The sequence below is a fragment of the Salminus brasiliensis genome, chromosome 18 (assembly GCF_030463535.1).
Source record: "Salminus brasiliensis chromosome 18, fSalBra1.hap2, whole genome shotgun sequence".
Lineage (NCBI taxonomy): Eukaryota > Metazoa > Chordata > Actinopteri > Characiformes > Bryconidae > Salminus > Salminus brasiliensis.
This window is the reverse complement of record NC_132895.1, coordinates 21,950,599-21,962,279: the sequence shown is the minus strand read 5'-3', so window position 1 is coordinate 21,962,279 and position 11,681 is coordinate 21,950,599. Positions and strand designations below refer to the sequence as shown.

Here is an 11,681-nt window from a genome sequence, read left to right as displayed (position 1 = left end):
CCTGCTTGGACAAATGCACTGAAAAGGTGTATACTTACTTACTCACAGACTTTGATTTACATCTAATTAATTTAAGATTTAACACATTGGTCACATGTCCCTAAGGTCAGTGGTTACTTGTGACCTATACAGTGGATTTAATTTGAATGTATTAGTTTTAAGTGATAAAAACTCTTTTAGCCACATAGCCTTGATTCATCTTCAGATGTGTGCTATCTATAATAATAATAATAATAATAATAATAATAATAATAATAATAATATTCAAATATTTCAACGTTGCCCTTTCCGTACTTCTGATTGGTTGCTGCATGCGTGGTCCCGCCTCTTCCCCCTTGTGAACCCGCCTATCACGTGACGCTGCCTTCAGCGTCGTCGAGCGGCCGTGGGCTGTAAGAAGGTTTGTTGAATGTTAAACTAATTTGGAGAAGTTAACCAGCAGAGTGTTTATGTGTGTGACTGGTGGGTGGCTTTAGTAGACGTTGTGCTGCTGTGGGGGGCACTGTAATATCCATGCTTCCAGCCGAAGACGAACTCCTGGTGTTTAGAGTTTGGAGGCGCCAGTGTGTGTTGTGAAGTGTCAGCCTGCCCTTCCTTCGAGCTGGTAGATTTGAAGGCGAGTTAGCTAACTAAGTTAAAAGCGTAAATTACTTACGTAACCTACGTTAGATACGTTATTATATAGATAATATAAAAGTAGTATTATGATACTACTTGTATAATCTGACACTAGCGTAAATGAAACCGACTGGACCAGCTCACGACTGTAAGAAACATGTCTGGTGTGAGTGAAGACCCTCCAACTTTTAGACTTAGCTCCGGATAGAGCTTAACTTAAAGACCCTGAATCGCCAGTAACGCACAGTAGCCTTGTCTGCTCAGGCTGGGTGACCACAGTTAGCCAGCCTACAGACTCCACACGTTTTCCGCTAGCTAACTCACTGGCTAACTGTCCGGCTAACATACCCCCAACGCTTCGCAGGCCATGCCGTGGGGTACTTGCTGTGTCACCACGATTTTTACTGTAGCTAAAACTGGTGAGCTTTAATGGTCATCTTTAGCTAATATTAGTGTTTTGTTAGCTGACCAGTGGCGACCCCTGCCCTCCTAATAGCATTTGTTGTTGTCGGTTTGACATTCAGTGTCGAGTCACCTCCTCGGCTTAAAAAGGCTCTAATCTGCGGTTCATCTGAACCGACTCAAAGCTTCAAGCTTCTTCTACATCAATAAAGGTTTAGATTTACTATTAAACCTATTCAAATAAACATTTTAAACATGTTTCTAACCCCCAAATAGTTGGAATTGCTGAAAAAAAAAAAAGTCAGGCCAGCTCAAGCTGGTCAAGCTGGTTGACCAGCAGGCATAATGAACATAAACACACTGGTCCGCCGATATGACCAGCTTGAACAACTAGTTAAGCAGTATGGTCGAGTTTGTCGAGCTGATTGACTAGCTCATCCATCCATCCATCCATCCATCCATCTGGTTATCTGGTTAACACGTATACCAGTATTGGGGATGTTTTTGCTTGGATGACCAGCTTTTAACCATCATGACCATCAAAAGACCAGCGTAGACTTTCTAAAACCTGTGGTTCAGCATATTGCAGTTATGCTTTTTATTATTTTACCTTTAAATTCTTTAATCATCTTATTGGTAATTTAATTGAAAGAATGAAGAGATAGAAATATCATAAAATTATTTATTTATGGCCCACAAAAAGTAGACCCAAAGTCTATTACTAACCTCCCAAAAGCTCCATGGCTAATGTGATCCCACCATGCTCTTGATTTGTATTATTTTTGAACCATTTGTTTAAAAAAAACAAAACAAACTGCTTAAAATGGGAGTGTGTGTGGATGGTAGTTTTTAAAATTTTGTCTGCAATCACCTCTGTTGTGATAAATATTGTATATTGTGGCCAGCCCTATTGAACAGTGACCAGTTGGATCTAGATTAGAAAAAACTTTATTAGTTACTCCATTTTAACACTGTCCTGCCTGAAATGGCACTCGCACATTGTATGATTTAATGATGTATGCTCTCTGTTATAATAAACAGCATAAGTTGACACACTGCAACAGTAAAAGTGGTGTTATGCCATTAGTGTAGTGTAGTATAACCCACATACAGTGTGCAGGAGTCAGACCTATCAGTAGACACACTAAGGCTTCTTGTTAAGTGTAAAGCCTCCAGCAGAGGGTGAGCCAAAGTAGTTTATGAGCTGCATTTTTCATCATGTTGCTCTGTATTGCTGAGTTTCTCTGTTTAGTCTCTCTTGTACTACTTTGATCATAATCCCCCCCAGACTAGGATGGGTTCCCCCTTGGAAATTTTTTTTTGTCCCGTAGTGCTTCTTCCTCATGGACATTATCCAGATTTCTATGACACTTAAAAATGCTTTCAAATTAAAATTGAATTGGAATTGCTAGTCCTCAGGAGACGAGAAGATCATGGCTGCTCCAGGATTTTTGGCCGAAGGCTCGCAGGTTCGTGGTGGTGACCCGTACTACACAGAAGTCATCAGCCAGAGGATGCGGGTGCCAGAGCGGCTGAGAGTTGGCCACGGAGGCCTGGCAGAAGAAACAAGGCCCGAGGATCTGCTTGCTGTCTACAGCATGCATGTGCCAGACAGATTAGCCTTAACAGGTAAGACAGCTCTACACAGGTGAGTTGCAAGAAGCACGCTGGTGTTTTTCAGCCTAATATTATGCATCTGTAGCCGACTATTTTAACATATCTCTGTACTTATATATTTATAGGGTGATTTCAGCACAGGTTAGACATTCGGTAAAGTGGGCAGAATCAGCTTTGTTGCTGGTTGAGTGACAGCAGCCAGTCAAATAACAGTAACAGTCATGAACAAATAATTACCTCAGTGGTGCCAGTCAGTCGGTGTTTGTCGTTGGCTGCACTCTTCTTGGTTCTTTTGATGACTTGTTGTTTCCTTGTAAACAAGATTGCATAACGTACCATCTGCAAGAAATTGTTCTTTGAGAACCTTTGAGAGGCCCCTATTTTTCCAAAGAGTGTGAGCATCATTGTATTTCATTGGTAAATCTGCCAAAAGTGGCTGACTTCTGCTTAGTCCACCCTAATAGAAGCCAGTGGCCAGTTTTTTTCCTACATTGAAATGAATGTCAGTGATAATTGATTTATACACCGATCATCCGTAACATTGATTTGATGATTGATTTGAGCAAGATGTCTTATCTGGTATCTGGCTAAAGTGGCAGCTGTCTAGGGGTGGGTTATATTAGGCAGCAAGTGAACAGTCAGTTCTTGAAGGCATTGTGTTAAAAGCAGGAAAAATGGGCAAACCTAAGGTTTCCAGTAAGCAGTGGTCAAGATCTACGAGAAAGGGACACTGATGCAATTCATGGAGGCCCCACATCACAACTTGCAGGACAATTTATAGGTCTGTTGCCAGCGTCTTGGTACCCCCTTCAGGAGTGTTGTGGAGTCCATGCCTTGATGGGTCAGAAGTATTTTAGTGGCACTTGGGGGGGCTGCACAATATATGTACTGCAGATGTGGCACAAAAAAATTAGGCTGAAAATGCTGAAGTATTTCTGTGGTTTAAACAAAGACTCTGGATAGGGATTGAAAAAGCCAGTACCCGATCCATTACAATATGCCTGGATCAGATCAGGACAATCCTACTGATTATGCTCCTGTTAATGAACCGCTAAACAGTTCATTGTTCTTATGTACAAATAATATCCACGATTCACAGTTTATCCCAAAACCTATAAAATTTTAATCATATTTGTACTGTACTAATAATGAATAAACAAGACAATTGTTTGTTTTGTAATCATACTCATAACCAAAACAAATCACTGAAGATTGTGTTGTAGATGCTGTACCAAGATATTGTGTTTTTAACATCGACAGATGCTCCTGACCTCAGTCCACGGCCACTCTTCTCCAAGCAAAGTGCCACATCAGTGTGGGATCTGCAGCGTGAAGCGTGGGATAAGGAGGCACAGATGCGAGATGCCGTTCAGGTAACCTGACTAAGCAAATGTGAAATGTAAATCTCTCTCTGGCTCTGCTTTGTCTTAATTCAAATGACCCTTCTGAGATAAAGATCCCTTTTGTTTTTTGAGGTTGTGATTTAGAATGTCTGAAGACAATAAGCCAGTGTTTTGTAACTGATAAGCATTGTGTTTAATGATGACAGTATTTGCTTGCCGTCGTTTATCTGTTTGTATCCATTGTATTCCGAGCAGAAGGTGAGTTCGCCTCACTGGCCAGACTAGTTCTCAGACCAATAGGCCATGTACTAGATTACTGTATTGTAGGAGTGATTGTAATTAGTCTTAACAGCTGTATTACTCTGCTGTATTACTCACAGAGTCCACTACGCAGGTCATACAGTGACCAGACGTTTGGCAGAACCCCACCTGGAACCCCCACGCACTCCAAACAAGCACAAGCACTACACTCTCCTTCTGTGTAAGTATAACAAAAAAAAACATTGTTAAACTGAATGTGTTAAAAATCCTCATCCTAAAGATCTTATTCAGAGCTTAAAATGTTTGGGTTAAAAAGAAATAGAAAATTTTATTTGTTTATTTATTTATTTATTTATTTATTTTGGCTTCACCTAGGGCTTGGCAATATGGTGATATTTTATCATACTGTGATACATTTTGTTATCTTGAGGCACAATATGCTTTTCTAAGCATATCAAGGATACTGTTGGTGCTTAAAGAACACCGACCAACTGCAGGTTTCATTACAGACAGTGTAATTAGACTGCTTTAATTAGATAAAGAGCAGCAGATGTTGAAGATAAATCACTCTGTTCAGTACAGGAGAGTATCTGATTAATAGTTTTTAAGACTATGTTACTGTTACTGATGTATTTGGTATGTGGTTACATGTATTCTGATAAATATTGTGTATTGTAAAAATGTCTTTAAATGTCATGATACAGTATTTCTACCATATCACTCAGCCCTAGCTTCCCTCCTTTCCTGATCCAAAAGCAAGCAGATGTGTGTAAAAGTTACACATTTTAGGCCACAGAATTTGAAACTGTGCCTTCATTTCGTCCCAGATCGGCAGAGATGTTCACTAGCAGGAGAAGAGTATTGTAACGTGGTCCTCTGAGTTTGAATGCTATTGGTCCTTTCATTATTATACAGCCACCAGCAGAGGGCGTGAGTCAGCTGGATTAATGTGTTACAGCAGACCCACTGCTACTTTTTTCCCCCTGAGGACAAATTGTGATGTTTTTCTTTTTTTTTTGAGGCAGTTTTTATAAACAGGCTGTTCTGGACATCTGGCTGCACTGTAAAGTGTCTCGTTTAAAAATCAGCACAGGCTGAAAACACTGTGTGACTTTCTCAAACATTAGCAGAGTAAAACATCTGCAGTCTAAACAGGTGGATATATGTAAAAGCATAATACACTCCATTGGGGAGTGATGAGTCATTTTAACAGTGTTTATGTACTATATCAAACCAGTTTATTAAAAACTAAAGTAAAATTAATTATTTAAAGAATGAATTAACTAATTTATTATTTAATTAAAATTTATTATTTATTATTATTTATTTATGGTTTTTATGTAGGTTTTTTTTCCCCATTAAATAGTTTTTGTGTGCACGTCTAAGTGCATCTAAGAACAAGGTCATCTACAGCTTAAGAACACCTCTAAGTGTAGGTGTACTCAGTTCAGTCCACCGCAGTCTGGCAATTTCCCTGTTCAAACACACCTGAATAAACTCATCTCTTAATTGCTGGGTCTAGTTGGTGTGTTTAAGTAGGGAAATTGCCAGACTGTGCTGTACATCAGCCCCCTAGTGCTGGAGATCAGGTCTGTTGTGTCAGTGTTTGTGTAGCATAATACCAGTGTGTCTTAGTTTTGCACAGTTTCTTACATTCTCTGCATGACAACACAACTGATCCAGCTCCTCAACCAGGGCCTGATTTATAACTCTTTTCTAAGAACAATCTTGCAAAGAACAAAAAAGATGTTCATAACACTTTTGGGGCGTGGGCTTACTTTTCTTAAGACACACTTCATTATTTTCTTATGTAATTATGTATTTTTTACTTCTTTTTTGTTTACAGCTGATCATCAGTTTTCCCATACTCATGCACAAAAGTGTCTCATGACAGAAGTTACGTTAGTTATTTCTCAAAAAAACAACAACCAACCAACCAAACAAAAAACAATTTTCTGAACTTTCCTCTATTGGCTCTTAAATGGTCCCTTAACTTTATGATCATCTCACACTTGCACTGAGGGGAGGTCCGCTTCTAAAAGTTTAAATAGTTGGATTACTAGAATAAATGTTAATAATTTTACAGGAAAAAAAGTGGACATTGTTCTAGGAGTACTTTGTGATATTTTGTTTTATCATATTCCAAGAAGGATTTTTTTCTCTGTTGGTGGTTTCCTGCATTGATGCTTCTTGGTCTTAATAATTGACTTTACTGAATAATGGAAAATTAAAAATGCGTTGTTCATGATGGGATGTAAAATAGACCATAAAAAAACATTACATTACAAATGGCTCTATAAGAAATGAGAAATATCTCAAGAAAATCTTGATATTTAATTGATGTCATTTATTTATTTTCGGAGAATTGCATTTAAGATCACTAAGTCTGTGACGATTCATGTGTTTTAAACTGGAGAACTGTTCACCGCTCAAAGGATCCCATTGTCCTCGAAATTGAACATATCCCTAATAGGAAAACACTGGTACATGTCAGTATCTTTATGAAAACTGCGTAAACATCCTTCTTAAGAATGAGGCCCTTTCTTATGAACTCATAAAGCTGATTTCCCAGAAAGGGATTAAGTCTAGTCTGAGACAAAATTTTACTTTCAGTGGAGAATCGCCATTCAAAATGCTCTGTAGTCCAAGACTAGCCCTAATCCCTGTTCGGGAAATCGTCCCATAGTGTTTATCTTAAGATCCATCATAAGAGGTTTTTCTTATGAAAGCTTCTGTAAATCTGACCCCAGGTGTGTTGAATCTTAGAGGACTGTGTGTCCGGTAGAAGAAACACTGTATTACCTGGTTAGTCTTAAGTAACAGCGGTGCTCCTTTTGTGTGTTCTGCCCGTGCACCCCTACCCGCCCTCAGTAGCCGCAGTGCTGGAAGAGCGCCCCCTGTACACCCAGACCCACCCCTGCCCGAGCCCCTGCAGTTCTCAAACGTCCCGCCCAGCCTCCTCTCCCCACAGAGCATGCTGCAGGCGGCCAGGCAGCTGGGCCAACAGGCCTCAAAGAAACTCCTCCAGACTGTCACTCAAAAATACTCCACCAGGTGAAATGCCTCCTGACCCCACCCTCACATAAGCCCCCATCCCCACTTAAGCCACATCCCATTCTAAACCCAACCCCTTGTTGGCTTGTCCTTGTCTTGGCTGCAAGCAGGCTGTCGTGGTGTGACTGGCTTGTTGTTGTGGTGGTGCTGCTGCTGCTGCTGCTGCTGACTGTTTCAGACCTAGCTTATGCTCAGATGGTGAAGCTTGAGCCAAGCCCAACGAAAGCAAATGGCTAATTAATGCTGTGTGTGTGATGACATCATGCTGGGGAGCTTAAAGCTGTCACGTGCGATTGTTGGACCTGCTGTGTCATTCACTGCTTGCCTGGCTTTTGCTCAGTTCACTGCTCTTGCTGTCCTCTAAACAAGTCAGTATGGAGTCTGCGCAGCTTAGCTAGGTTGCTAGCCCTTTGCCTCGCTCGCTAGAGCTTGTAGTTCAACCCGTGTGGCAGACTTGTAAAAGGTTGTAGTTCAATTGAAGCCCTTTCCTCTGGGCTTTGGTCTGTCTCTTATGTTTGAAGGTTCGGTTTCCCAGAAAACCCTCCACCTCAGCCAGTCGAGGTCCACAGTGATCAGACCAGGAAAAGGTGATGGAGTCTTTTAGATCTGCATGTGGATAACTGGATGAATGTAGATGAATGTACTTATTACTATTTACAGTATACTATTTATTTATTAAAGCAATGGTTCAACTGGGGGACTATTTCTTTGTCCCCTTACCCCAAATGTAACTGATTAGCCATGTTGGTGTCTGAAGTTTGCTTGTTACGTTTAGCACTGGAGCTACAAGGCCAATGCAGCTAATAGGAGCAGGGTTGGGATGGTTACTTTAAAAGTGTATTCTGTCAGATTACTGATTACCTCTTTAACATGGTGATTATAATGTTATCCATACAGGTCTGAGATTATTAGACGAGCGCCGAATTCAGTGAAAAACCGTAGTTAACTTAGTCGCACAGACATGGTCAATCCGGATGGGAATAAACGTTAAAAAATGTAATAAAGATTGATCTTAATACAATAATAAACTTTGCCTCGGAAACAACATTAATCCCTCTTTGATTAGTGGTTCTGAGCTGTCGTGGTTTTGTATAGAACCATTGCCTTTACTAAGAGAAAACTCAATGTTGAAGGCAGGCTTTTTGTCTATTCTTTTGACCCGTGTAAAACTAAAGTAGCAAACCTTGGACACCAAACATGTCTGGCTAATTGATCACATTTGGACTCGGAGGAAACTTTTTTAATTTATTTATTTGTTACTGAACTATTGCTTTAAACCTGTGGTCATGTTGTGTTCTCTGAATGAATAGCCTGAGTGCTAGACAGCTGTGTTGGTTTCGCTGTTGGATCTTCAAAGGTTGTAGATTTTACTGTGTTCTTACTGTCTGTTGTAGTCTCACCTACCTGTGCTCCTTGATCTACTAAGTGGTCCACTAGTTCTGAAATAGAAGTAAAAGCAGTGCAGTAGTTAGCATCAGGAGATGTAAAAGAGCTTTGATCTGATTTCCAACAGCACCACGCAGGAGTCCTGGCTCAGTCCTGAGGAAGAGAGCGGGACTGCGGTCGAATTCATCGTGCTTCGCAGACAGGTCAGTTTCTACAACCTTACACAATGATGACTGCACTCGTTTTGCAGTAGTGTTGATTCACTGCCTCAAAAGCTTCGGAGCACCTAATATATGTGGACGTGCTTGCTCAATAAATAATCCCATAACCCCTACACTACACATTATCTCTTTGTTGTGAGGTCAACTGCCCAAACTTATATAGGCGTCATGAAAAATGCCAGACATGGGCTAGAGGGGTATGAAAGCCTCCAGTATTGAGCTGTGAAGCAGTGGAACTGTGTTCTCTGGAATGATGGATGGTGCTTCATCCAGTACTGTTCTGATGAGCTCTTGTCGTTGAATGCAATCAAATGCTTAAAGCAGTGCGCTAAAATCTAGTAGAAAGCCTTCCCTGGACAGTTGAGACAGTTACTCCAACAAAAGCATGATATATACATATATACACACACCTTTGATTTCAGAAGACACAATGAATAAACAGGTGTCCCGATACTTTTGTCCATATAGTATACATTTAAAGTATTATACTTTAATGATGTTTTATCAGCAATATTTGCAGTCTTAGTTACTTAAACATATAATTAATCTTAATATAATTCATAAGCAATTATTCCAGTTGACTTGCCTCTGCATGGTGTGATGCAATTGTGCGTGTGTGTGATACTCTAGGCACGCAGTTCACACAATGCTAAATGGTGGCTATAAGCTTTCATTACTGAGTAGCTCAGTTTAGGGTAAAAGTGTGTAATTGAGTTAATTTAAGTACTTTTTATTGTTATTATACTTCTACACAACAAAGTAACCATGCTGTGGCGCCTCTGAAGTAGAAAAGGTTGCACACGGGCCCAGCAGTTGCCACTTGGCAGACATGGGCCTTGATTTCACAACCCTGTGGTCAGCAACCCAGCACTCTAACCACCAAGCAAGCACTGCCATTTAAAAGTAACAGCAAAGCTAAAACATGACTCAGACTATTTCAAGGGGAGGCAAAAAGAAAGTCCACAAAGTTTTGAGGGGCTTAAGATAGTTAAGCTGGACAGTTAAATGTTGGTCCTGCAGTTCACAAAGCAGCCAGAAGAGGGTGCTAGATTATCTCTTATAGTAATATGCTGATAGCAATCTTCAAAAAAGCCTTCATAGCCTTCTCCTCGTGTTCTTCTGGCAGGTGGTGAAGATGAGCAGGCGGATAGCCGGCCTGGAGAGGCAGAACGCTGAACGCAAGCAGAACGAACTGGTGCTTCTCTCGCTGCTGCTGTCTGCCTGCCTGCTTAACGGCTGGCTGTGGATGCGCAGATAACCCCTCTGGACTCTCTGGCTGATTAACTCCACTCCTCCACTTCCTCTCCAGCAGGCAGGGCCCGGACAGAAACCCTGCTACTAAATTAAGCACTTATACAGTACATAGCGTAGGACTGCCCAGTAATGCGAGGGAGGTCTGAATCAAGATGCACCACAGGCTTGCGTAAGGGTGAGTGAAGCTTTTTCTGCAGAAGCATGAATTGTGAGGAAAGGCACACGTATACTTTCATCTCCCCTCTCCTACAGTAATATTCTCTGACAGAAAGCAGGCACTTAGTTTTCACTCATATCCGTTCATAAGCAGTGTCCATGCTCGCTCTCTGTGTGTCAGGCTGGCCTGTCCTGACTGAGGCTGTAGCAGTTGGTGTTTTGACATTTGATTTCATCAGTTGTACGAATTGGGACACATTGGGAAATTAGCAGAGGGAAGCACATGGTCATGATTATTCACACGCTCCATAGTCAGACAATCTATCTGTTTTTTTTTTTGGACTCCGGATAGCCAACGGATGCTAAAGTTTTTTTTTATATCCATGCATGAAGTTTACTGGTTGTTTTGTTTTTGTTTTTTTTTATTATTGCTGGACTGTTTGTAATGTTATAAATAGGCTATTTAATCCCGTTAAGTAGGAAAATCTTGTGCATTGGAGACTGTTGCATGCCTTCCTTGCAAAGCAGTTTTTAAAATTTCAGGCAAACAGAAACACTATCAGCTGCTCAGTATATTTATTTATTGAAAAATTAAATAAAATTTTGTCCAAAAAAAAAAAAAAGTTATTTGGAACGTGTTCAGGAGTATAAACCAAAAACATGACAACTGTATGAGATGATTTTGTAAAAACAGAATATTCGATTAAAGAGAATACAATGGAATTACACATGAACCATGATTGTACAGTAATATCATTGTCAAGCAGCAACTAAAGTACACACTTTGTGATGGAAAATACTACGGAACTGAGGGAAAAACATTCCTCACCAGGAGAAGGGGGATACAAAGGCATAAGAGATGCTGTATAAAATTCAAGACTAACAGGAAAAACAGAACCTTTTCCTAGATTGTCCTGAGCTGGACTAGAACGTTCTCCTCTTGAATCACAACAGAACATCGGAACATTGTTTTGAGCAACACTCGAGTAGCAAGACCATGAAGACGGATAACACGCAGTGACCGAACCTCAGGTGGGACCACGGGGGATTTTATTTATTTATTTATTTTTAAATAAACCTCCACCGTTTCAGGTGGTAGCAGCTAATGTCAAGGTTAGATAATTTACTGTAGCCTTATTATTTATTATTATTATGTACAGTACAAGTAGATCACATTTATAAAGGAGAGGACTTATAAAGAAGGCACTTTTCTTACAGAAATGTTGGTGTGGTTCTGTTTTTTTTTTTGTTTTGTTTTGTTTTTTTTCGTCCTGAACATACTTGTTGCTAAAAACGTACTGTGCCGTTCTAAATGTGCTCACGGTCACTGTGTCCCACCCAAGACTCAGTCCACAGCTCTTAGGTCCAT

The 11,681-nt window shown here is 40.4% G+C and overlaps 1 protein-coding gene across 3 annotated transcripts; it reads left to right on the top strand.

The window, feature by feature from the left end:
* The first annotated feature begins 343 nt into the window (after positions 1-343).
* On the top strand, positions 344-11,046 carry LOC140539800 (mitochondrial fission factor homolog B-like). 3 transcript variants are annotated; one of them, XM_072662570.1, is made up of 8 exons: positions 344-400; positions 2,433-2,649; positions 3,898-4,010; positions 4,361-4,461; positions 7,116-7,295; positions 7,817-7,882; positions 8,809-8,884; positions 10,029-11,046. In XM_072662570.1, the coding sequence occupies exons 2-8, from the start codon at positions 2,454-2,456 to the stop codon at positions 10,158-10,160; spliced, it is 864 nt and encodes a 287-aa protein (XP_072518671.1). In that variant the 5' UTR covers positions 344-400; positions 2,433-2,453; the 3' UTR covers positions 10,161-11,046. The 3 variants fall into 3 exon arrangements, with proteins under 3 accessions (XP_072518671.1, XP_072518670.1, XP_072518672.1); XM_072662569.1 differs by having other exon boundaries at positions 7,113-7,295; XM_072662571.1 differs by lacking the exons at positions 7,116-7,295; positions 7,817-7,882.
* The last annotated feature ends 635 nt before the right edge of the window (positions 11,047-11,681 follow it).

What these genes read in the sequence shown, in the direction of transcription:
- LOC140539800 (XM_072662569.1), top strand. Translation starts at nt 2,454, where the DNA reads ATGGCTGCTCCAGGATTTTTGGCCGAAGGCTCGCAGGTTCGTGGTGGT. An exon ending in AGACAGATTAGCCTTAACAG is followed by an intron (nt 2,650 to 3,897) that starts GTAAGACAGCTC and finishes TAACATCGACAG; the next exon opens with ATGCTCCTGACCTCAGTCCA. An exon ending in AGATGCGAGATGCCGTTCAG is followed by an intron (nt 4,011 to 4,360) that starts GTAACCTGACTA and finishes TATTACTCACAG; the next exon opens with AGTCCACTACGCAGGTCATA.